This window comes from Symphalangus syndactylus, chromosome 23 (assembly GCF_028878055.3).
Source record: "Symphalangus syndactylus isolate Jambi chromosome 23, NHGRI_mSymSyn1-v2.1_pri, whole genome shotgun sequence".
NCBI lineage: Eukaryota > Metazoa > Chordata > Mammalia > Primates > Hylobatidae > Symphalangus > Symphalangus syndactylus.
The window spans coordinates 12,693,685-12,719,705 of record NC_072445.2 but is presented as its reverse complement, the minus strand read 5'-3'; the positions used below and the strand labels follow the sequence as shown (position 1 = coordinate 12,719,705).

The 26,021-nt window shown below is 41.5% G+C and overlaps 1 protein-coding gene across 9 annotated transcripts in view; it reads left to right on the top strand.

The window, feature by feature from the left end:
* Positions 1–2,096: 2,096 nt before the first annotated feature.
* BTBD9 (BTB domain containing 9) overlaps positions 2,097–26,021 on the top strand; it is a 507,047-nt gene continuing 483,122 nt past the window's right edge. For 3 of the 9 annotated variants that reach the window (XM_063632296.1, XM_063632287.1, XM_063632295.1), the window contains exon 1: positions 2,099–5,821. In XM_063632296.1, coding sequence (XP_063488366.1) covers positions 5,447–5,821 — 375 coding nt within the window. In that variant the 5' untranslated portion in view covers positions 2,099–5,446. Of the gene's footprint in view, positions 5,822–5,949; positions 6,047–18,853; positions 18,895–26,021 lie in introns of those variants that run through there. The other 6 variants (XM_063632289.1, XM_063632291.1, XM_063632290.1 and 3 more) reach the window with 5 other exon arrangements.

The following is a 26,021-nucleotide window of genomic DNA, read 5'->3' as shown; positions in this document are numbered from 1 at the left end:
ATACTTTTTGATCCATCTGAACAATTCAGTTGATCTGGACTTTCCAGGTCATATAGAAGTCTTGGTTTTATATGAACCTGGATTCTATATTTAACTCATGCAACTTAACCTGAAACCAGCTCTTATTCACAGAGTCAAAGCATGAGAAATCATTTGAAGCTTCAAACATTCTTTTAAGAACAAAGTTTATTGTTCTAATTATAAAAATTATCATTGTACATTGTCAACAATTTGGAAAATAAAAAAAATTTACATTATTTTTCTCTCAACTATTTATTTTTAAAAATTTCAAAGCAACAGAATACAGATATGCAGGCCAATTCACCCACTTACAAATGCTGAGCCAACAAATTTACTCAGAGCTTCTTGGCACAGTGAAAAGTGAAAAACAGGCAGTTATATAATTCACATTGCCTATAAAGAGAAAACACATCAGTTACTCAAGCGTAGCCCAATATTTCATGACTTGTGGCTCAGAGAGAAAATTCTCTTGTGTTCATATGAGGAACACAGAGTAACACCACACACAACAACCTGTAAACTATGCCTTCTAGAATTCCTCAGTATAAGGGAAAGGGTACATAGTATGAAGCCTGGGGGTTAAAAGCATGGATTCGAATCCTAGCTTTATCACTTATTAATTGTACCTTGAGTAATTACTTAACCTTTCTATGCCTTTATAAAATATTGTGAATAATATCACCTACTTCAAAGGGCAGTTATGAGGCTTAAATGAACTAATGCCTACAAAACACTTAAACATAGATAATATAGGTGCAGGTACTATATATCTGGTACATGGTAAACATCCTTATTATTAAAGTCAGTGCTAAAATGAATGTGTGTGCATATGCTAATAGTACAGAGAGAGGGCACTTAAACCAACTAAGGGCCTGAGGGAAGGTCTCCTGGAAAGAGGATGCTTGTGCTGGGTCCAAATCTTGGTCTACTATGACCTTGGCCAAATTTTTTAAACTTTGTCCCTATCTGCTAAAACAGATACTTTGTCAGTGATCTATACAATAAGCTAATGTCTACAAAATTAAGTGAGATAATATATGAGGATTAGACAAGCAAATGTATCAAAGCATGGCATTAGTGACAATAAATGTTTCCACTTGAATCTACTGGAAAAATATAAATTATTCTTGCATTTAACTTTTATTTGTGTCCATGTTAACAATTAAACAATTTTAGTTTAGAAACAGTTATATATAAATATTAATTTAGATCACAACAAAACTACCTAGAAGGAATGTTAGGTGACAACACTGGTTTAGCACAATTCTCCTGTTCTTTTTTTACTTCCATGGAAATGCCTTAATATATTTGTGTCCATTTTTGAGGCATACTGTGTTTACCTAACAGTGTAGGTAAGTACAACACTCTTGACTTCCATTAGATAGAGCTAACTGCTCCCTTTTCTGTATCACTTTATATATCCCTCATTTCACTTCATACAGATTCTGTTATAGTATATTGTATTATACTTACAATATATTTACATCTAGCTTTTAAACTTATTTTTTGAGACAGGGTCTCGCTGTTGCCCAGGCTGAAGTGCACTGGCACAGTCATAGCTCACTGTAATCTGGTAATAGCTCACTGTAACCTCAAACTCCTGGGCTCACCCAATCCTCTTGCCTCAGCCTCCCAAGTAGTTAGAACTGCAGGTGTGCACCACCACACCCGGCTAATTTTTAGAAAATTTTTGTAGAGATGGGTGTCTGGCTATGTTGCCCAGGCTGGTCTCAAACTCCTGGCCTCAGGTGATCTTCCCATTTTGGCCTTCCAAAGCACTGGGATTACGGGGCATGAGCCACCACAAGCAGGTCTATCTTATTATTTTTAATTTTTATTTATTAATTTTAATTTTTTTTTTTTTTTGAGACGGAGTTTTGCTCTTGTTGCCCAGGCTGGAGTCCAATGGCGCAATCTTGGCTCCATACAACCTCTGCCTCCCGGATTCAAGTGATTCTCCTGTCTCAGCCTCCTGAGTAGCTGGGATGACGGCACATGCCACCATGCCCGGCTAATTTTTGTATTTTCAGTAAAGACGGGTTTTCATCATATTGGTCAGGCTGGTCTCAAACTCTTGACCTCAGGTGATCTACTCACCTCGGCCTCCCAAAGTGCTAGGATTACAGGCATGAGCCACCACGCCTGGGCTTACTTTTTTTTTTTTTTTTCCTTTTTTTACTTTATTTATTTTTTTATTATACTTTAGGTTTTAGGGTACATGTGCACAATGTGCAGGTTTTGGGCTTACTTTTTTTCTTTTTTTTTTTTTTTTTAAAGAACTATCACAGCTAGTTACATACTTAGTATTTCTCTCTCTCTCTCCAAATTGTGAGTTCCTTGAAAACTGTGTCATAGCCATAGTATCTAGGACAGAAGCTGGCACATAATGTACTGATTCTTAATGGTTGGAAAATGGTCTGAGAAGGATTTGAAGTGTGCTGTTACAGGCAAATGAGTCTGATATAAAATTGGAGTGATTGAGCCCAGGGGGTTGAGGCTGCAGTGAGCCAAGATTGCACCACTGCACTCCAGACTGGGCAACAGAGCAAGATGCTGTCTCAAAAATAAACAATAAAAATAAATAAAAGTATTGAATCAAATATGACAAAAAATAAAAAAATAAAATTAGGGGGATTATCTAGGAATTAATGTGAAAATTATAGACTCAGCTTGATCCCATCCTTTGCCAGATGAGAAAACCAAAGCCTGGAATAGTTGAGGGATTTGTTCAAAGTTATCTAGCTAGATAATGGCCAGAATCAAGACTAGAATCTCGAAACTCCCATCAAACCAGTCTAGAGGCCAATCCACTATACTGGTCTGCCTTTCAGATCTCAGTGATTTGGTATCTATCTCCACTATTCCACTGAAGTTTGCTATTGTTGGTTACCAATCACTTTTCTGTTGCTAAATCCAGTGAATGCTTTCCAGTTCTTGATATACTTGGACTTTTTGTGGTCTCCGACTCTGTTGACCCCTCTCCATCTTGCTAGCTTGGCTTCAGAGGCATTAGGCTCACCTAGTTCTCCTTTTCTCTCTCTGACCACTCTTTCTCAGACTTCTTTTTGGGCTTCTGCACCACCTTTTAAAGTGCTCTCCAGGGGCCCTATCCTTGCCTCTCCTTATTATGTCTTCTGTATTTTCTCCCTGATTGATCTCATCCATGCCTCGGGCTTAAATTACCAATTATTAATTTATTTCTTCCAAACCTATTTTAACTCAACCTCTTTCCTCATTCACAGACTATAGTTCGAGTGTTTATTGGACATTTTTCTCTAGATGTGGAGGTTCCATTAGGTCACAGTCATATTGCTATGGTCTCTGAGGGGACCTAGTGAATTGTACCCTTCTCTTCCAGGTAATGGAGAAAGCTGCAGGAAACCAACTATTATCTTTATTACTGACTGTATTAGTTTCCTATTGCTGTTCTAACAAGTTAGCACAAACTTGGTACCTTAAAACATACAAGTTTATTATCTCGCAGTTCTAGAAGTCAGAAATCCTAAAATCAAGGTGTTGGCAGGGCTGTGTTCCTAGGGTGCTAGAGAAGAATCCATTTCCTTGCCTTCTCCAGCTTCTACAATTTGCTTGCATTTCTTGGGTCCATCTTCAAAGCCAACAGTATAGCATCTTCAAATCTCTCCGTCTGACCTCTGCTTCCATCATCACATCTCCTTCTCTGACTCTGACCCTGCTGCCTCCAGCCCAGTCAGACAATCCAGGATAATCTCCCAAGATACATCATTTAATCATATCTGCAAAGTCCCTTTTGCCATGTAATATAACATATTCATGGGTTCTGAGTATTAGGGTGTGGTCATCTTTTTTTTTTTTTTGGTTGGGGGGATCATTATTCTGTGTAACACAGCTGACAAAGCTGGTATTAAATATTATCTGTGGACAGACAGCTTCCTAATGCCAAACTCTGGAATTAAATACATATACTCTCTTTGTAGCCGTGGACTAGGCACCCTTGTCCCTACCCACAGGCCCTGCTCCAGAAGAAGTGGAAAAGAACACCAGGACAGTTCCCTGAAGATAGTTATCTTTTAAGAGAAAAAGAATGGGATAGATGTCACATGTCCAGTTTCTCCCATTTCAGTTCACCAATCAGGAAGTCACTCCTCTAGGGAAGAGTGAGCTGCGGACAGGTACATGAAAAACCAGGAGAGTATTACACTAATGGATATCATTCCATATGGAAGGAAGACATTGTGAATGGAGAGTAAATGTTTCCCTAACAAACATATCCGTATCTGAACTCATCATCATACTCCACATATCTGGTCATCCTCCTAAGAAATGTCACCATCACTATCTATAATAGTAACTTAGACACTTATGGATAATCAAGACTCATGTAGCTTGACATCTTGTTAAATGTTACCACTGTCTACCTCAGCACTCGTGCTAGAAACCTGGCCTACTCATTTATTCCCACTCAGTGCTGTGAATTCTACCACCTTAATGGCGCTAACATCTATCCCCTCCTCTATTCCCACTGCCAATGCCTTGTTTAATGTTCTTATCACTTGTCTGGAGTACTGCAATGGTCTAAAAATGGGTCTCCTTGCCCCAAGCCTTGCTTTTCCTCACCATTTTCACTTTCTACTTTTACTCATGAAGCTTCCTTTGCCCGGAATTAAGTCCTTCCCAATTTGTCTCCTCCAACAACTGCACGGGCGGTCCCCTAGCTTGCTCCAGCGTCGGGGATAACTGACTGACCTACATCAGCTAGAGTCAGACCTGCACCCAGATTTCTAGGACTCTTATCTATCTAGATAGATAAATACATTTTTTTGAGACAGTGTCTTGCTCTCACTGCAGAGGCTGGAGTGCAGCGGCGCGATCACGGTTCACTGCAATCTTGAACTCCCCAGGTTCAAGCGATCCTCCCACCTCAGCCTCCCGAGCATTTGTGACTACAGGCGCGCGCCAACATGCCCAGCTAGTTTTTGTCTTTTTTTGTACAGACGGGGTTTCACTATGTTACCCAGGCTGGTGTCGAACTCCTGAGCTCAGGCGATCCGCCCACCTCGGCCTCCCAAAGTGCTGGGATTACAGGCTTGAGCCACCAAGTCAAATGGGCTTTAAACTTAAAAAGTACCTTTGCATACCTTATTTCATTTTCACCTCACAATTCTCCAGCGTAGGCTGGACCGGTATTATTATGCCCATTTACTGAGAGAGGAAACTGAGTCAAGGCTGGGCCAGTCACACCCTGCTGCGAAATTAACGAGCGTCACTTAGCAGCCTCGACATTAACCGCGCTCGCGCTCTCATCCTTTTCTGGTCCTACTCCGTGCAGAACCTTCCCGCACCTCCAAGAACTTGCCGATCGGGTCTGCGGCGGTCTGGACGAAGTCACTCTACAGGCGCCCAGGACCTTCCCATCCGTAGTGACGCGCGCCGGTGACGTCATACAATGACGTGCGGTGACGCGACTTACCCGGAGCCAGGTGCCGGCGGGGCAGCCACACCCTGGGGCCCCCTGCTCTGGAGGGGCAGAGGGTCGGGCCGGTGCGAAAAAGCCGCAGAAGCCGCCTTAGGCGACTTTCTGGGCCTGCATCCCTGGACCCAGCAGCCCGCGGTCGATCGGTTGCTAAGTGACGCCAGCGCGCAGTGGCGCGTGCGCGGCCACGGCGGAGTGCGTAAAAGCGGACGCGCGCCGCGGCAGCCGGGGCGGCGGCGAGGACGGCGGCCACGGCAGCGGCCAAGGGGGCGGTGGCGAAGAGGGGGGTGCGGAGCGGGCGGAAAAGGCGTCTGTGTCGCTGCTTGGTTGCAGAGGATCATCGCTGGGGTGAGTAGCCGGGTCCCTGCAGGGGAGGTGGGGCCTGGCCGCACCTGCTGAACGGGCTCCGGGCGCGGTGACGCGCGCCCCCGCCGTATCCGCGCGCACCGCTCCCCGCCCCTCCGCCGCTTTTTCCGGGGGCGGGGGAGGAGCTGGGACGGGGCCTGACGAGGGTCATTTCCTGGGCCCGGGTTCTCTGGAGAACGGTAGCCGTCCCTTTCGCAGTCCACGAAGGTGTAGTGGGAAGTAGACGTCTCGGGGATTCGGGGTGGCTCTACCAGCCTCCCAAAGAGAGGAGTTCGAATCAGGAGCAGCCCAGGTTCCCTAGCAGTCTCGTATCCTGTCTGAGACGACGCTGCCTGGGACTGAGGAGGCGAAACCCGGGACCCCGGGGTGGGGGTTTGGAAAGTTTGGGACTGCCCTCATCTCCCCTGCCCTGGCCAGCCTCTGAGTAGGAGATGGTTGTTATGGAGAGAGTTGTGAATCAGTGCCTGCGTGCGGCATCAGACACACCCACGACCTAGGGAGGGCGACCTGTCAGTATAGATCCGGGGCAGCCAACCTGTTGCCTAGAGTTTCTAACTTCACACGTATGTGCGTGTGTTTCCTTGGCGTTTTAGTACATTGTTGCTACAGATTTTGAGACCAAGGTGCTGATAGGCATCCTCATTTGTTACTTCCTCATAGACTCAATTATCTTGCTGTATTTCCCAGAACCGTGTTGTGCTTTTGTCATTAGTAGGTCCAAGGAAGTATGGAAGCATGTTTTGTTTGTTTTTTCCTAAAGGCAGTACAGGCTGCTATTTTCTGGGCAGAAAATACGGATTCTGTTCACTGTGTGGGCTGGAAAGTGTTGATGATGGGAGAACCCAGCGTGTAAAGGTGTAGCTCATCCTCAGCTCGGTGCTCTCTTCTCAGTGCTCTGGACTCTATCATGGGTAGATGTATAGGGGTTGTGGTTACCATACTTGGGAGCGAGGAGTATTGGAGACAGGGAAGAAGCCAGTCTTTTCTTTCTGTTGATTAAGGCAATGTGTAGAGCCAGTGAAAAGATAGACTGTACTGAAATCTAATGTTTTGTGTAAGAGGATAGAGGAAAATAAGTTCAAGGTTCTCATTTAGGTCTAAAATTCTATGATTCCCTTTCGTAACTGAGGATCTGTAAAGTATGTTACCTCTTGGAATCAGTAATAACCTTGCTTTGTAACACTTACTAGATTACTCGGAATTCAAAGTGTCTTCCTCCCTCCACTATAATAGCTTTTAGGACAGGAGTCACCTGTGTTTTCCTCCTTGCCCTGTGTCTAACACATAGGAAAAATATGCTTGCCACAGAGTAGGCATGCAATGGATATTTGTTATATAGCACACTATGCTCAAGTGGTGTATCTATGTATAGAAAGCATTTAGTTCAGTCCATCAAGTACTTAATACATGTGCCTCCCACTGCCCAGTATCATGATAAGTGTGGGAGGAGGATTATGGAGTGAAAAATGACATAGAAGACCTGTCTTTTTTTTTCCTTTGAGAGCAGTAGTCTAGCTAGGAGATGTGTAAAATAATTATAAAACCAAGTTAAGTAGCATGTAACCAGTGCTGTTTGAGGACTATAAATGTGGAAAATCAGAAAAGACAGGATGTGTAGACTGAGTTAGGGAACTCTTTGAAAGAGGCAAGATTTGACTTGGTCTCTGAAAGAAGTTAAAATTTGTTAAGAAATAAACCAGGGGCTGAGAAAATAATAATGTGAATTTGGTTGTTGGAGGATATACCAAGACGACTTTTATGTCTGGTAACTGGAGCGTAACGTCTCTTATAGGGGAATACTGGAGAGAGATGGCTTAGCAGGTTGGGAAGGCAAAGTGTTAAGGACTAAGGCGGGTTTATCAGCATCCCACTGTTAACAAGATAGAGCCTTCTTGTAAGGTGGGATAGAGGTTGTATTAATCAGAGTACAGTCTTTGACAAGAATAAGTGTTATCCTTACTTGAAAGTAAAGGATATTACGCTTGAACCAATATCAGATTGTTAATATACTTTTGATTTCAATTACTGATTGGAATCGATGCCTCACTAATGTGCATGTATTTTAGGTAATCCGTGGTGCATGTCTCATCTAAAATCTACCTGATGTACTTGGGCCGTTGTATTGGAAATTTACTGAAATGATGTACCAGTAGTCAAGCAGTCACACTCAGTGACTTAGTTTTGCTTGGGATTATCTCTCTGAGGTTTATCTTTACTGCTGATCCTGTAAAATATACAAATGTTAGTTGGGAAAGGACTCTTTCTGATGAACGATGCTTAATACTGACAAAAGAGATTTCAGAATAATTAAAGACACTGCTGCTGAATATTGAACCCTTGGTCTTTGTAACATCTTCTGTTATGTGAAAATTCTTTTGAGTGGTGTGTAAACCTGAAGTTGAATTGCTAACCAAGATGTGTAAAGTTACAACTGCAAATGTTGCATTGTTTAACAACTCAGCAAATACTAGGTGCTGGTTATGGCGAGACACTTTGTTGGGTGCTGGGAAGACAAAGAAGTTAAGACACAGTATATCCTCAGCATACTAAGTGTTCATCAGAAGAGATAAACCACTAACCATTATATGCTGTGACAAATTAATCACTTTTGGAATGAATAATATGCTGGGGGAGTAGAGCGCTTTGGCTGGAGAAAAAATTGATAGGGAACATGTTGAAAAGAAGGCGATGGAGCTTAGCTCTGAGGATTAAATAAAATTTTGCCACATGTACAGGGGGAAGAGAGCGTTCCAGGGGCCAGCATAAGCAAAGTTGCTGAAGATTAAAATTAAATGGCACTTTTGGAAATATCTTGAGTTGTTTCTTGTGGGCAAGAGAGAGGGGAGAGGGCTGAACTCATCTCAAGAACCCATTCCTGAGATAATGAATCCATATCTGCTATAATGGCATTAATCCATTCATGAGGGCCTAATCACTTCTTATTGCATGGTGGAAGTGATGAGGCAGGAAGCTGTTTTTGGAGCCAAATTATGAGGGAGTGTTCTACTTCATCCTAAAAAGTCTAGACTCCTCCCATCCATTGGCAGTGGAGAGCCATAGAAGGTAGAATAATCAGAAAGTTGACAGTTCGTGTGCAGATTGCATTAGAGTGGAGAGGCAGGGAGACTAGAATGTAGGTGAGAAATGTTGGACAATGGGAATGGATAGATTTTGGAGACATTTTTAGACGTTAAAATCTCTACATTTATGACAAGTTAGAGGTAAGGGAGAGTGAGAAGTCAAAGATAGTATGTCTAGTTTGAGCAACTGTTTGCCTATGATGACATTAAGTTAGAAATCACAGGAAGAGGAACAGGTTTGAAGTGGAGAGAAGAAATAATGGCAGTGTTAATTCTGAGGTTTCTGTGGGGAGTTTAAAAAGAGAGATCCACTAAGTAACTGGAAATGCTACTTCAGAGTTTCTGAGATGGTTAGGGACAATTGTAATATAGATGTCTGCTGAGGCTATGGGAGTAGCGACCTTCTAGGAGGCATGTTAGTATAGTAGTTAACTTAGTGGACTTTGGAGTTAGGAAGATGGCAGGTCAGATCTCTGTTATGCTGTTTATTGGTTGGCTGACCTTTGGCAAGTTATTTAACTTCTCTAAGCCTAGGCTTCTTATCTGAATTAAAGAATTGTTGTGGAGATTATACATGTGCACAGTATTAACACAAAGGTACTATGTGCACAGTGATTAACACAATGCCTGTCTTATAAATGCTTGATATAATAAATGGCAGCTGTTGCTGTTATTGTTAGTAGTAGTTATAGATGTAGAGATAGTAGGAGAGGCCCCAGTGCCAGAAAAATGAAGAGTGAGAACTGGAAAAGATGGTGAATGGAACTTTTGGACATTTAAATCAGTATTTAAACTTGGATCATGTTCTGGTCTTTATTTTGTGCTGCTATTTCATATTTTATGTTTCATAATAGCAGCACAAAACAAAGACAAGAACTGATCTAAGTTTAATTTATAAAGAATAGTCTGGTTAATTTATAAAGAACAGAAATTTATTTCCTGGTGGTTCTGGAGGCTGGGAAGTCCCAGATCAATGTGCCAGTGTCTGGTGAGGGCCTTCTTGCTGTGTCATAACATGGCAGAAGGCATCACATGGGCAAGAGAGAGAGGGAAGGGGGCTGAACTCATCGTGTCAACCTATTCCCACTCTACTGGCATTAATTCATTCATGAGAAAAGAGTCTTCATGGCCTAATCACTAAAGATCCCACCACTCACTGATGTTGCATTGGGGAATCAAGTCTCCTCTAACACATGGAGGACACATGCAAACCATAGTAGTTCTAAAATTTGAAAATGCATTAGGAAGAGCTGGAGGTGGCCAGGTGTGGTGGCTCATGCCTGTAATCCCAGCACTTTGGGAGGCTGAGGCGGGTGGATCACTTGAGGTCAGGAGTTTGAGACTAGCCTGGCCAACATGGTGAAACCCTGTCTCTACTAAAAACATAAAAATTAGCTGGGTGTGGTGGTGCACACCTGTAATCCCAGCTACTCAGGAGGTTGAGGCAGGAGAATCGCTTGAACCCAGGAGGTGGACATTGCAGTGAGCCGAGATGAGGCCACTGCACTCCAGCCTGCGTGACAGAGCGAGACTCCATCTCAAAAAAGAAAGAAAGAAAAAAAAAGAAATAGCTGGAGGCCTTGGTAAAGCACAGATTTCTGGGTCCCACCCCCATAGTTTCTGATTAAGTAGGTGTGGACTGGGCCTTGAAAAATTGCATTTTTGAACAAGTTCCCAGGTGATGCTGATGGTGCAGTTAGAAGATAGATGAAAGAAAAGGAACCAGCACTAACAAAGTGGTTGAAGTGTATGGAGAACCAGGAGATAGTTTAGAGAAGAATAAGAATTTAACAATCTCCAGACTCTCTAGGTCCACCAGTCTGATTTCCAATTTCATAGACCTTATCTCATTCTCATTTTTGTTTTCTCCAGAATCTGTTATAATGCCTGATACAGAGCAGTAACCTTTGAAGCTTCTTAATACTGTCCTGGTGCGTGATTGCATGTACCTCACACATAGATTTCATTTATCCTCTTTTATCTCTGATGAGTCATGGGGAGGATATGACTTCTAATTTTACACACACACAAAATAACTACAGAAAATTTCTTTCATATATCTGATGTGTAGCTGTGTGCATTTGACTTTGTGTTAGATGCCCTCTCCCCTTTTTTTTTTTAAAAGCGACAATCCAGTTTGCAAAATAATTGTTAATAATATTTGCCAGGATTCCAGTCTGTGTCCTGTATTAGGCACCTTGAGTCTTACAAGGGAAGCAAATAATGTATTCCCTGTTCCTGGGAAGTTTACAAATAAGATGGGTGAAATGAGCAAAACCCACAGGAAAGAAACAGGACGAGGTATAATCACAGAAACATGGATGTAGAGAATCTGAATCTAAGGACATATTCCTTGCTTGCCAATATTCTTTGGGTTTTACATGTTTCATATACTGAAGACTTTTGGCATATAGCGCACATGTTAGTCCTAGTCTCTGAGAGAAAGTTATAAGGGAGTTCCACTATATAAGGAAATAAAACAGTAGCTGTGCAAAATCATAAACACATTTGTAAAGGGAGTGAAATTGGAGTTAAATTGGAGCTTCATGACTGACAGGTTAGCTACTCACTATTCTGCCTAGGTGCTTGTTCTCTCTCATTTATCTCTCAGCTAACATTCATTAAGCATTTACAGTGTGCCAGAAATCGTGTGAAGTGCTGGGCATAGAGAAAATGATAATTGCCTTGTGCACCTCAGTCTGGTTTTACTTGGGGAAATGAATGTGCACACATGTATGCATATTGTCAGGGTGAAAGTGCCTGACTTTTATAATCTTAAGATTATATTGAAGGAAGAGACATTGAGGACTTGAAGTTGAATTCATTCAGCCTTAATGTATTCAAGGGGCCATGACGAGTATAGAGATGGGACCATGACGAGTATAGGGATGGGACCATGACGAGTATAGAGATGTGTATTTTTTTTTTAGCAATCAAATTTGTAATTTGATAGAGGAGAAAGAACATATTTGGAGTAATATAAAGAATACGATAAGTACTGTATAAATATTGATTACAGACTAGGTACTCTGGCTTCTTAAGTAGCCAAGTGTTCAGTTTTAACAGCAACTCATAAGCTATTGTAATGTTTCAGAAATTTTAACATGTCATAAGTCCACATTAACCTCCTGGGCTGCCTTTGCATCTGAATATGAGACACAAAAATATTCTGGCAGTCTGTGTCCCTATTTTCTTGATTTGGGACGTATACGCATAATGCATATAAGCAAAAGAGTAATTAAAACAAGGTGCTGTTTATCTAATGGCTACATTATGCAAGGCCCTTTCTATATACTATTTCATCCTAGTAATGACAACCTTGTAAATTTGCCATTATCTCCATTTTACTAATAAGGTAACTATGTTCCAGATTGGGAACTGTTTGTCTGTAGCCTGTGGCCAGTGAGAAGTGGGACTGGGCTCCAGTACAGACCCAGGTGTGGACTCTGCAGCCTATGTTCTTTTTACTTCATGCCAATTCCTTATGTCATCATGGGTCTTCAGCATGTTAGTATCTTGATGAAGAAATACAGTCTCATTTCTGCTGTTTTAGGAAAAGTTAACTGGAGGAAGTTAGAATTTTAGTAACTGCCTAAATGTTTGAAGACAATTTGGTGATATAGTTAGGGATGGAAGGGAATGGGGGCTGGACAATTAATGGCCCCAATGCTGATTCTCCTATGAAGACATGCTGTATTTGACCCCAGTTATTTTTTAGTTGACTCACAGGAGATCTTACATGAATATTCAGATTTCCTACTTTTTATTTATTTTCATTTTTTTTAAATAGAGACAGGGTCTGGCTCTCTTGCCCAGACTAGAGTACAGTGGTGTGGTCCTGGCTCACTATAACCTCGACCTCTTGAGCTCAAGCAATTCTCCCTTCTCAGGCTTCTGAGTAGCTGGGATGACAGGTGCATGCCACCATGCCTGGCTAATTTATTTTTGTTTCTATGTAGACAGGGTCTCACTGTTTGCTTAGGCTGTTCTTGAACTCCTGGGCTCAAGGGTTCCTCCAACTTTGGCCTCCCAAAGTACTGGGATTACAGGTGTGAGTCACTGCACCCAGCCCCACTTCTTTATGTATAGGTGCCAAGTTTTCTAGAGGAAGAACTGTACTTTTTCAAGCTAATGACATTTTAGTAAAGTCAACTCTTTTAAAAAATCCCTTAAAACCTCACCCCAACCAATGGATACCTGAGATTTCCCAGCGAATCTCCCTTCTCTGCACACTACTTATTCCCTCCACTTAGGTGTTTATTTCTAAACCTATTTACAAAATTAATACATTCTATTTATGGTTCAGTGTAGTTATTCTGACTTGCAAGGTTTTCATTCCTTGCAGTTTGACTAAGTCACTCTTTGGTCCTATTTTATACATTCCTGGAAATATAGACTGTAACTAGCTTTGTAAATGATAGTTAATTTCAGCTAATTTTGCAAGAAATATTTCTATGAATTTATAATTCTGCAAATGGAATAACTGTTAAATCAAATTCTGTGTTAGTTATCTATTGCTATGTAACAAATTATCCCCAAATTTAGCTGCTTAAGACAATAAACTTTTTTTTTTTTGAAATGGAGTTTCACTCTTGTTGCCCAGGCTGGAGTGCAATGGTGCGATCTCGGCTCACAGCATCTTCCACCCCCTGGGTTCAAGCCATTCTCCTGCCTCAGCCTCTGGAGTAGCTGGGATTACAGGCAGGCGCCACCACGCCTGGCTAATTTTGTATTTTTAGTAGGGATGGGTTTCTCCGTGTTGGTCAGGCTGGTCTCGAACTCTGGACCTCAAAGTTCTGCCCGCCTTGGCCTCCCAAAGTGCTGGGATTACAGGCTTGAGCCACTGTGCCCAGCCAGCAACAAACTTTTTTTAATCTTATGATTTCTGTGGGTCAGGAATTCAGAACCAGCTTAGCTGAGTAGTTCTGGCCGAGTCACTGATGAGTTGCAATCAAGCTTTTGACCATTGCTATAGCAGTCATCTGAAGGCTTGACTGGGGCTGGGGCTGGGGCTGGAGGATCTGCTTCCAAGATGGTACGCTCACATGGCTGTTGGCAGGAGGCCTCAGTTCCTTGCTGGCTGTTGGTAGGGGACCTCAGAACTTTCATAGGGTTGCATGAGTATCCTTACAACATGTCAGCTAGCTTCATCCAGAGCAAGTGATGCAAGAGAGAGCAAGGAGGAAACCGTGTGCCTTTTATGTCCTATTTTGAATATAACACTGTTACTCCTTCTATATTTGATTTGTTATAATGTGGCATTAAGTCTAGCCCATACTCAAGGAGGAAGGCAGTTAGGTTCCACCTTTTCTGAGGGGAGAGTCAAATAATTTGTGAGCATATTTTCAAACAACCATCAATCCTTTTTCCCATGAAGCCATTTCTTCAGTTGATGTTGATTGTCTCTGTTTTAGCACATGCAATAATTTTTCTGACTTGTATATTCATGGTATTTTCTGGAAATGCTCTGAAGAAAAGGTAGTGGTTTTTAAATTTTAAGGAAAGTTTTCACAGGTTACAGATTTGTTGTGGATTCCTTGAAGTTTTATATCCATCACATTAGCTTTAGTACTAATGCGGCCAGAATGTTTTCATTTTTATCCTATTCTGTTCTATACATTTATTCTTATACAATTGTATTCATATTTAATGGTTTTAAATTAATCTAAAGTAGAACCAAACATTTCTAGGTAAGGTAATTCACTTTCCAAACTTTTAGAAGAAAAATGCTTGCTCAACCACTGTCTGAAGGCACGTATTTCAGTTTCCATATGGTACAGTGACATTGGGCTGCATGGCTTAGATGAGTCTGCTAATTTATAATCCAGTCCTTTGGATACTTTACTAACTTTTCTCCTCAAGTAAGGTCCTAAGAAGATCCATTTTATTTCAAGTCTCATTCTTTAGAAGGTGTATGTAGGACATAATTGGCTTAGGCAACCTTTTCGGAACATATTGCAGTTAGGTTTATATTTTGGCACTTTATGTCAGATGTTAACTTTAACTATCCTGACCCCTAACAAGTATAAATTACCTGCTTAACTCTTTTCTTCTAGTTTTTAATTTTAATCTAATTTTAGACATACAGGAAAATTGCAGGAATAGTACAAAGAATTCTTTTATAACCTTCACCACATCTCCCAAATGTTAACATTTTACCACATTTGTTTTATCCTTCTCTCTCTCCTTTTGCCCCACTGAACTGTTCAAGAGAAAGTTGCAGATATAATACCCAATCCTTCAGTGTGCATTTCCTAAAAACAAGGATATTCTCTTATTAACTGTTTTATAATCGTTAAATACTATCTTTGTAGCTAACCTATAGGCTTTATTCATATTTCATCAATTATCCCAATTGACTTATCAATGAATACCCTTTACAGCAACAAAAACAATAAAAATCCAACACACAAGAACAAAGCGAAACAAAACAAAAAACCAGCCATGTGGTGCATTCAGATTTTCTTTTTTTCTTTTGGTCTCCTTTTTTTTTTTTTTGAGACGGAATTTCACTCTTGTCGCCCAGGAGTGCAGTGGTGCCATCTCGGCTCACTGCAGCCTCTGTCTTCCGGGAGCAATTCTCCTGCCTCAGCCTCCCAAGTAGCTGGGATTATAGGCATGCACCACCATGCCTGGCTAATTTTGTATTTTTAGTAGAGATGGGGTTTTCACCATGTTGGCCAGGCTGGTCTCAAACTCTTGACCTCAGGTGATCTGCCCACCTTGGCCTCCCAAAGTGTTGGTATTACAGGCATGAGCCACCATGCCTGGCCTGGTCTCCTTTAATCTAGAATAGTGCCTCAATCTTTGTATTTATAACACTGACATTTTATAAGGGTTTAGGCCAGTTTTGTTTTTATTTATTTATTTATTTTTTTGAGATGGAGTTTCATTCTTACTGCCCAGGCTGGAGTGCAATGGTGTGAATTCAGCTCACTGTAACCTCTGCCTCCTGGGTTCAAGCGATTCTCCTGCCTCAGCCTCCCTAGTAGCTGGGATTACAGGCACATGCCACCACACCCAGCTAATTTTTGTATTTTTAGTAGAGACAGGGTTTCACCACGTTGGCCAGGCTGGTCTAGAACTCTTGACCTCGTGATCCGCCCGCCTTGGCCTCCCAAAGTGCTGGGATTACAGGCATGAGCCACCGTGCCTGGCCTATTTATTTTTTTAATAGTATGTCTCTCACTTGAGGTTTATCTGGTTATGATTAGATCCACATTATGCATTTTTGGTGGTAATATAGATGTGATATATTTTTCTCAGTGCTTCATTTGAAGATGCTAATGTTGATTTGTTCTATTATTGGTGATGTTAATTTTGATCACTTAGTTAAGATGGATTCTGCCTGGTTTCTCCACTGTAAAGTTTCTTCCTTTCCTTTGTAAATGGTATCTTCTGGGAGATACTTTGAGAGGATGTAAATATCTTGTTACTCCTCAAACTTTCACCCACTAGTTTTAGGCTCCATTGATGACTATTTCCTGAATCCATTATTGTCATGATTGTTGCCAAATGAAGATTTCCTAATTCCATCACTCCTTTTACATTTATTAGTTGGCTTGCCCCCATTAATTAACTAGTTAATTAATATCTCAGTGATCTCATGGATTCTTATGTTATTCAATGGGTTTAATGTTTTACTATCTTTTTTTTTTTTTTTTTTTAAACTCATATTGTTCCATATTTGACCAGCCTTTTGAAGCTGGGTCTGTGTCTGTCTGTCATGTCCCCTTGATTCTTTGATCACTTTCTTATTTTCTGGCACAACAAGAGAGACCAGGTTTATCTCATATTTTCCCCACCCCTTCCCTGGAATCAGCTATTTCTCCAAGGAACACTTGGTAGAAAATTATATTTAGAAACAAGATCTCAGTGCTAGGTGTGCTCACAGCTACTGAGGTATCATTGCATCTAGGCCCTCTTAGGAAATAGATGTTATGGGTTGCACGTGCATGTGTGTGTGTATTCCACACCTTTCTATATTTTTGTATATCTATATTAAAAACCATGAGTTCATACTGACACCTCCAGTTTCCATGTATGTGTATTCCACACATTTCTATATTTTTGTATATCTATATTAACCGTAAGTTCATACTGACACCTCCAGTTTCAACCCTACACTACAGAGTTTATTCTACCCATTCCCCTTTTCATGTTTGTAACACCTTTGTTCAACAGTAAGAACCTGACTCCCTTTATTGACAACGTATTTACTTATTTGTATACTCCTAATGTACCCAGAAAGTAGGTTCAAAATTGTTAGCCTATACCTTTGTGAAAAAGAAACCCACTAACTAGAGGTTAGCATTTTAACAAATGTTAGTGTGGGGACCTGTAGTCCAAATACTGTATTCAGAGTTATAGGAGTTAGTACTTCTCTCCTCCTCTGCTTTCTTCTGTGTGGTTATGTTATTCATTTGAAATACAGATTGGTTCATTTGATTCTGTTTGTGTTTCATGTTAGGTTCCCGTCTCTCTATTTTTGATTTTATTTATTGTCCTTTTTTGAGTATGTGAAATGTTAACATGGTTCCAAAAGGTGAAGTTATTCTCAGAGAAGTGTCACTCCCATGTCTTCTGTCCCTTCTACTTTGTTCCTACCCACTCCCAGGTAGATAATCTGCTTATCAGTAAAAAAGTTATGACCCTTTTTGCGCATGCCTCACAAACACACCTTACTTTAGGATATATGGAATAGTCATATGATAGGCAGAGCTTCAATTTTAGTAAATAGTAGCAAACTGTTTTCTAAGGTGGTTAAACCAGTTAAAATTTTCTAGTTATTATTGATCCTTTTTAGTAACAGCATGAGCCTCACTCCTGTCAAGGCTGCTAATACTTATGCTGCAGTTTTCAGTTAGCACCTTGCTAAAGTCCTGGAGATGAAAGTCAGCCTAATAAATCTTTGTAACATCTCATTGAGCAACTCATTTGTTAAAAAAAAATCACTTTTTAAGTAGGTAATTTATAAAAATCGTACACAATTTTAAAATATGAAAGCATTTACAGTGGAGATTAAGTCCCTCTCCCATCCTGACCCCACAGACATCCAGTTCCCCCTCTTTGAAACAGCTTACCATTGGTTCACTGCCAACACCGGTGCTGTTCTAGTGTTTGGGGATGCAGGAGTGAACAAAATAGGCCAAGATCTGCCTTAATGGAGTGTCCATTCTACTGGGGGAGATTGAAAATAATAAAGTTTCTTGCATATCTATTCAGAAATATGCTGTGTATATGTGACATATTCTAATGTTTATTCTTAAGCCCATATGTATTGTACTGCATCTTGGCTTTTCTCTCATTATATCTTGGAGGCTATTCCATATCAGTACCTTAATGCCTACAGAGTACCATGTCATGGATTTCTTAATACAAGCTTGTCCAAAAATGAGCCAGTTTGGGTTATGAGAATTTAATTTTATTAGTTAGACACCCCTAATCTGGCTTATCAGCACCTCATTTCATGAATGCCACCTTTATTTTCTGACCTACGTCATAAGCACCACTGTGAAGCCATCTTTGCTGTGGTGTAATTGGTGGGTTGGTGAAGTTCTCTCAGATGCTTCATTTGCTGCCTTAAAGTGGTAATAATCTTGTATGCATTTGCATAGTTTTCATTGATTTCTTTGCTCTCTTTACTGGTCTGTCACCCCTAGATCACAAGTTTAATTACCTAAACATTAAAATATGTATATTTTACTGAAGTAATTATGTGCCATTTATTTCAGTGGTAATTAAATTCTTTTGATGTGGAGCAATCACCAAATGAGTTTTTTAAGGAAGGTTAATTCTCCCAAGGCGAGATGACTGTGTTCTACTACTTCTCTAGCTCTTTGTGGTCAGTGCTTCTTTAGGGCCTTCATTTAATTCCTGACTTGTTTATCAGTGATTGAGAAACTTCTAAAATCACTCACACCTTTTGTTTTAGGCTTGATTACAGCAAGGAGCATGTAGTCACTAAGTGGAATGGTGAGTAGTCCCCACTATTTCTAACTTCTTCCATATAAATAATTAAATTCATGTAAGTTGAATTCCAGTATGGTGTGGCTCCTTTATGATAAGAATTGACCTAATTCAGGTGGAGCTGGGAAGGAGATGCCCAGTCAGCTTCTCTTTCGTCCATGCAAACATGTGTTACCTCTTGCTAGGTAATATTAGGTGCTCTGGGTCCAAATGAGAATCATTTGTGGTTCCTGCCCACGAAAAACTTGTAGTCTAGTAGGAGACGGTTAATGGGTACAAACAAACAAACAAAAAAATAAAAATAAAAAGAATGAATAAGACCTAGTATTTGAAAACACAACAAGGTGACTGTAGCCAATAATAATTTAATCATACATTTAAAAAATAACTAAAAAGAGTATAATTGTTTGTAACACAAAGGATAAATGCTTGAGGGAATGGATACCCCATTTTCCATGATGTGATTATTGTGCATTGCACTCTGGTAGCAAAACATCTCATGTACCCCATAAATGTATATACCTACTATGTACCCACAAAAATTAAATAAGAAAATTTTTTTTAAGTATATGTGGAGCACAACGTTGAACAGTTGGCTGTAAACTGCATACTCTCAACTCTGGGGACATTGGCTTGGGCTCAGTCCAACAAATTGAAAGTCCTTGAAACTTTTGGGGAGTATAGACTTATGAGAGTTGGGGTCAGGTGCTTCCTCTGTAGCCTTCAGGTGACTCCTGTTCCTGAATGGAGTATAATTTGTTGTCAATGCAATATACATGTCAGAAAATGTGAGAAGGAAAATGATAGTATGAAATGACTGTTACATGTGAAGCACTGTATTGTGTCCTTCATGTGTTTTATTTTATCCTCATAGTTACCCTGTAGGGGCAGCGATCATTTTCTAAATGAGGAAGTTGAGATGCTGTATCTCTCCTTATTCTGTCTCAGGTTCTGCCTTTGAATGTTGTGACTTTGAACAAGTCTCTCAGTTTTCTCATCTGTAAAACGTCCTAGTTATGATGCTTGAATTCTTTTCAGCTCTAGGTTCTAGGAATCTGTGAATATTTACTAATAGTGTTCTTATATGGGCAGGAAAAAAGGCTGTTCAGGGAATTACTCCCCCTTAGCATATTAATAACTTAATAGTAACACTGTCAGGTTGTCCAGACCAAATAATTTATTTTCCCATCACAAAGTGAGTACCCATTATGTATGTGGCCTTAGAAGGCTACTGTAAAATAAATCAAGTAAATAGGCTTGGTGACAGGCTCTCCATCAGTTGTTACTAGCCCTGGGCACATGGGCAAATAGCTACCTGCAAGATTGTGTGATAATTTTAAAGTGTGTTATAGGTTAAGTGCTAAGTATTTTTATTAATTTAGGAAGTACTTTGGCATGTGGCCTTTAAAATTACCTTATTATATTATCATAAATCTTGACTAAGGCAACAAAACATGTTTACTATGGCCAACTTCACAGATGGGGTGAAATGGTGAAATATTTTGTAGCATGTATAATGAGCTACTAGATGATGATGATTTTCTCTTCATATCTGAAAAATGTGAGTTGGGAAATGAATTGGAAGCTTTAAAGGTCTACTTAATTGTGAGAATTAGTTTCAAGAAATAGTGTCGTGTACCCAGTGAGTACTTAATAATTGAGGAGGAGAAGGGCAAAAGGGAAATTATGAAGCTTTCAAATCTAAGTCCATTTTGGAAAAAGGTTAGAATAAAAATATAATACTAATGTAACTATGAAAATTGCCTTACAACATGATATAAAAAGAAACAAAATTAGCAAATACTAGACATTTTAAGATTAACTATTCTCCTAAATTGGAGTCCATGTATTCTAGGTACACTAATTCTTGAAACCAGTTCTTATTAGACATGGAATCTCCCCTCATAGGACATGATGAAAATTTATAGGAGTATCTTTGTCTTCTAATGTAATTTTATGAGATAAACATTATTTCATTATTCTGCCTTACAGTGTTTTTTTTTTTGGATGAGGAGTAGGATTTTGTGTACCATTTTGTGTACCATTCTGTTGCATAGTGTATTTTTATTTTTATTTTTATTTTTTTACTGTGCTTGATTTTAGCCAAAAGGCTGAGAAGCAATTTTTAATTTTTTTTAAAGATGGGAGTCTCACTCTGTTGCCCAGGTGGGTCTCAAACTCTTGGGCTCAAGCAGTCCTCCTGTGTCCAGAGTTGGTTCCTGCCAGTGGGTTCGTAGTCTCGCTGACTTCAAGAATGAAGCCGCAGACCTTCGTGGTGAGTGTTATAGCTCTTAAAGATGGCACAGACCCAAAGAGTGAGCGGTAGCATGGTTTATTGTGAAGTGCGGAAGGACAAAGCTTCCACAGTGTGGAAGGGGACCCGAGCAGGTTGCAGCTGCTGGCTGGGGTGGCCAGCTTTTATTCGCTTATTGTCCCTTTTCGTGTTCCATTTCTGTCCTATCAAGAGTGCACTTTTTTCAGTCCTCCCCGCAATTGGCTACTTTTAGAATCTGGCTGATTTGCGCGTTTTACAGAGCGCAGATTGGTGCGTTTTACAGAGCGCTGATTGGTGCGTTTTATAGTCCTCTTGTAAGACAGGAAAGTTCCCCAAGTCCCCACTCAACCCAGGAAGTGTAGCTGGCCTCACCTCTCAATCCCCCCTCTAAACAGGACACCCCAACTGCTGTTGGGAACTGGGTGATGACCACTCTAGCTACTTCCTGCTGGATAGGGCAAAGAAGGGGCCCTGCAGTTGTAGTATCCTCCTAAGGGGAACTCTGTAGGCCAGTCAGAGGGCCAGTGGGTCAGTCCAGGGGTCCTTGGTAGAAGTTGTGACTTGAGCTCATTTGGGGTTCCATTTGTAAGACTATCTGTAGCTTGATGGCCTCAATCCTGGAGGAAACAAATTTGACAAGGAGTTTAAAAATACAGGGCCCAAAGGCAAGTAATAGCAAGATGACTGTCATGGGACTTAGAAAGGGGAGAAGCCATGTCGCCCAACTCCAGAGGTTGGTATAGGAGTTTGAGAGGCGTCTGATTTCAGAGGCCTTTTCCTGTAAATACCAGGCAGCGTCTCGTACTGTCCCTTACTGGTTAGTGTAAAAACAACACTCTTTCCCTAAGAAGGTGCAGAGTTCTCCTTTGTCAGCAGTGAGGAGGTCTAGGCCTCAGTGGTTTTGGAGAGTCACTCCTGCCAAAGAGTCTATTTGGGATTGTAGAGTAAGGATAGATTTTGTTATTTTTTTGCAAACTGTCTGAAAAATCCTTTGAGAGTGTGTGGTAGTAGGATAATGAAGTAGATAAACTAGCTATTACGGTTCCTGTAGCAGTGGCCATTCCTAACCCTATAAGTAGGGGTATTAGTTGTATGGCCCTGTGCTGACAGACTTGAGCTTTGAGGGGCACTGATAGAGTCTGATTTCTTGGGCAATGTCAATGTTGGGACTCGGGAAGACTAAGGTGCAGGTGCCTGTCCAGTTGGTGGGGAGGCAGATATAGGTTGATATGCCACATAAGAAGAATATGTCTTAGCTGGGTAGACAGAACTGGTTGTGTATGTTAAAAAGGTGTGTGAGTTTGTTGTTTTCATTTTCCCATACTCCTAGAGTACTTGCCAAGGTAGCTCCGGTGAGTGGCTGGAAAGGGGTGTTGGGAGCAAACTGAGTGGCCCCCTGTGTTCTATTTTCCCATTGGAGAAAAAACTGTTTTGTATCTACTAGGAACCATTCAAGAGAGTAATTGAAAGACGGGATGAGAAGGCATTCATTAGTGGTGGGGGTGCTGCTGCAGGGGGTCCAGGGATGAATGGTCATGCAGGGAGTATGTTTGCCATTACAAAACCCAGACTGTTTGTTAAGCAGGGTGACAAGCCGTCTGAATGGAGCTGTTTGGGTAACTGGGAAGTTACTATGATCAGTTGGGGCTTGAAGTTGTAGGCTGTAATTACACTGATGGGATAGTAGGTGCCCCAAGGGCAGGCCTGATAACAGGTTGCCTTGGATGCATAAAGGGGCTTGGAAAGTTAAGACAGTATTTGTGGTTACAGGGCCATGTATAGGCTTTTCATTGCTTGTGTAATAGGTGAGGTTGGAAATGTAAGAGCATAAAAGCTGGATTGCGCATCCTGTTAGGGTATTTTTGGTCCTATCAGAGATGGGGCCTGAGGATTGTGGCCTCCAGGTGCAGTGAAGGTAATATTGTATCCCTAGTGCCCTGGAAATTCCCTAAGTTACTGTGGCTTTAAAAGCTGGACCATTATCACTTTGTAAGCTTTGGGGAAGCCCAAATCTAGGAATTATTTCATGAATTAGGACTTTAACCACTTCCTGAGCCTTCTGTATCTTGCAGGGGGAGGCTTCTATCCAATTTGTAAAGTTATCAACACGGACTAACATAGTATTGAAATCCCCTTGACTTAGGCATATGGGAGAAATCCAACTGCCAGTGTTCTCCGGGATAGTGCCCTATTCTTTGTTGCCCCAGCGGGGCCTTACGATGGACCAAGGGATTATCCTTTGGCACACTTCACAGGCTTTGACTACTTGTCGGATGGTCCGGAGGAGATTTGGCCTTGTAAATAGGGATTTGGCCATTTGATGAGTGTTCTCAATACCCATATGAAAAGTTTGGTGGAGGGACTTAAGTATTTTCCACTGGCTGGCTTCGGGTATGAGTACCTTTCCCTCTTCTGTTGTTAACCACCCCAAGGGGAGAAAACTATGCCCCTGTGACAGTCCCCATTCTGTTTTGGTCGGGGAATACTGGGGCTTAATCTCTTGGACAAGGTTGTTCCATACCAAGGGTCCTTCCATAGATATTTCTATTGGGAGGTTCTGCCTGGCAGCAATTTTGGCCTCAGCGTCTGCCCAACGATTTCCTTCTGCCTTTTCTCTTCACCTTTTTGATGGCTTTGGCAGGGTAAGACTGCCACCTCCTTGGGTTTTTGTACAGCATGCAGTAACTCCATGATTTCCTTTTGGTATTTATTGGGGGTTCCCCCAGAGGTTAGGAACTCCCTTTCTTTCCATATCGCAGCATGGGCATGTAGGATTAGATAAGTGTACTTGCTATCTGTGTTCACATTTATTCATTTTTTCTTTCCCAGTTCTAAGGCTTGGGTAAGCACCACTAGTTCTGCTCACTGGGTACTGGTCCCTGGGGGAAGGGGCTTACTTTCAGGTACTGTTACATCACTAACTATGGCATAACCTGCCCTTCGTATCCCATTCTCCACAAATGAACTTCCATGAGTATATAGGTTAAAGTCAGGATTAGCTAAGGGGACTTCTAAGAGATCCTCTTAGGCGGCATAAATCTGGGCTACAATTTGTTGGCAGTCATGCTTGATTGGTTCCCCATCCTCTGGGAGAAAAGTAGCAGGGTTGAGGGCCGCACATGTATGTATTTGAAGCACTGGTCCCTCAAGGAGTAGCCCCTGATATCTAAGCAGGCGGTTGTCTGATAGCCATAAATTTCCTTTGGCACCTAGTATGCCATTTACATCATGAGTAGTCCAGACAGTGAGATCCTTTCCTTGTACTATTTTGATAGGCTCTGATATTAAGATGGCCACCGCCACAACTACCTGTAAACAGTGAGGCCAGCCCTTTGCTACTACATCAATTTCCTTAGGTATGTCACTGGTTGTGGGGTTGTCCTGTGAGTCTGAATAAGGATTCCAAGAGCTATTCCTACTCTCTCTCTGGCGTATAAAGAGAAGTTTTGTCCTGTGGGAAGGCTTAAGGCTGGAGCTTGTACTAGGACCTGCTTTGAAGTTTTGAAGGCTGTTTTTGCCTCTCGTTCCCTTTCTACTAGATGACTATTTGCCCTCTGGGTCTCCTTGATTAGAGTATAGAGTGGCCTGGCCATCTCACTGTATCCAGGGATTCATAGTTGGCAAAAGTCGATGATCCCAAGGAACCCCTGCAACTGTTTTAATGTCTTAGGGCGAGGACAAGCCAGTATAGGCTGTATTTGTTCTTTGCTGAGGGCCCTGGTTCCTCTGGCTAAGATTAGGCCTAGATATTTGACTTGTTGTAGGCAGAGCTGGGCCTTCGATTTAGATGCTTTGTACCCTTGATTAGCTAGAAGGTTCAGGAGATCTAGACTAGCCTGCTGGCATGAGGCTTCCAAACTGGTAGCCAAAAGTAAATCATCCACATACTGAAGGACCAGAGTGCCTGGACTTGAGAAGTGGCCTAGATCTTGGGCCAATGCCTGACCAAACAGATGAGGGCTATCCCTAAACCCGTGAGGCAAAACCGTCCACGTAAGTTGGGATGTGTGGTCTGTGGGATCCTCAAAGGCAAAGAGAAACTGGGAGACAGAGTGCAGGGGGATGCAGAAGAAGGCATCCTTGAGGTCCAAAACAGTGAACCATTCTGCTTCCTCTGGTATTTGAGAGAGCAGGATATAGGAGTTGGGTACAACTGGATATGGAGGAATTACTGCCTCATTGATAAGTCTAAGATCTTGCACTCGTCTCCACTGACCGTTTGGTTTTTGTACTCCTAGAATTCAAGTGTTGCAGGGACTGCTGCATTTTCTTACTAACCCTTGAACTTTTAAATATCTGACAATATCCTGTAATCTTTTATGAGCTTCAGGCCTTAAGGGATATTGCCTTTGATAAGGAAAAGTGGTGGGGTCTTTTAGCCTGATTTGGACTGGGCAGGCATTTTTTGCCTTTCTGAATGGTCCTTCCAATGCTCTGATTTCAGGGTTGATTCCCTCCTCAAGTAGGGGGCAACAAATGGGCAACTTGTTCCCCATATTCATATAGATAATAGCTCCAGCTTTGGCTAATATGTCCCTCCCTAATAAAGGTGTGGGACTTTCAGGCATAACAAGAAAGGCATGTGAAAAGAGCAAAGTCTCCCAATTACAACTGAGGAGGTGGGAGAAATACCTGGTTATAAGGCTGTCCCAGGATTCCTCAGATGGTAATGGACCTTGGGGACAGCCATCCAGGGCAGGAGATTAACACAGAAAGCCGTGCCAGTGTCCAGGAGGCAGTCAATTTCCTGGCCTTCAATGGTTAAACTTACCCAGGGCTCAATGAGTGTGATGACATGAGCTGGTGCTTTCCCCAGTCACCCTCAGTCCTGTTGATGGATTATCTGGTTGGGGGCTTC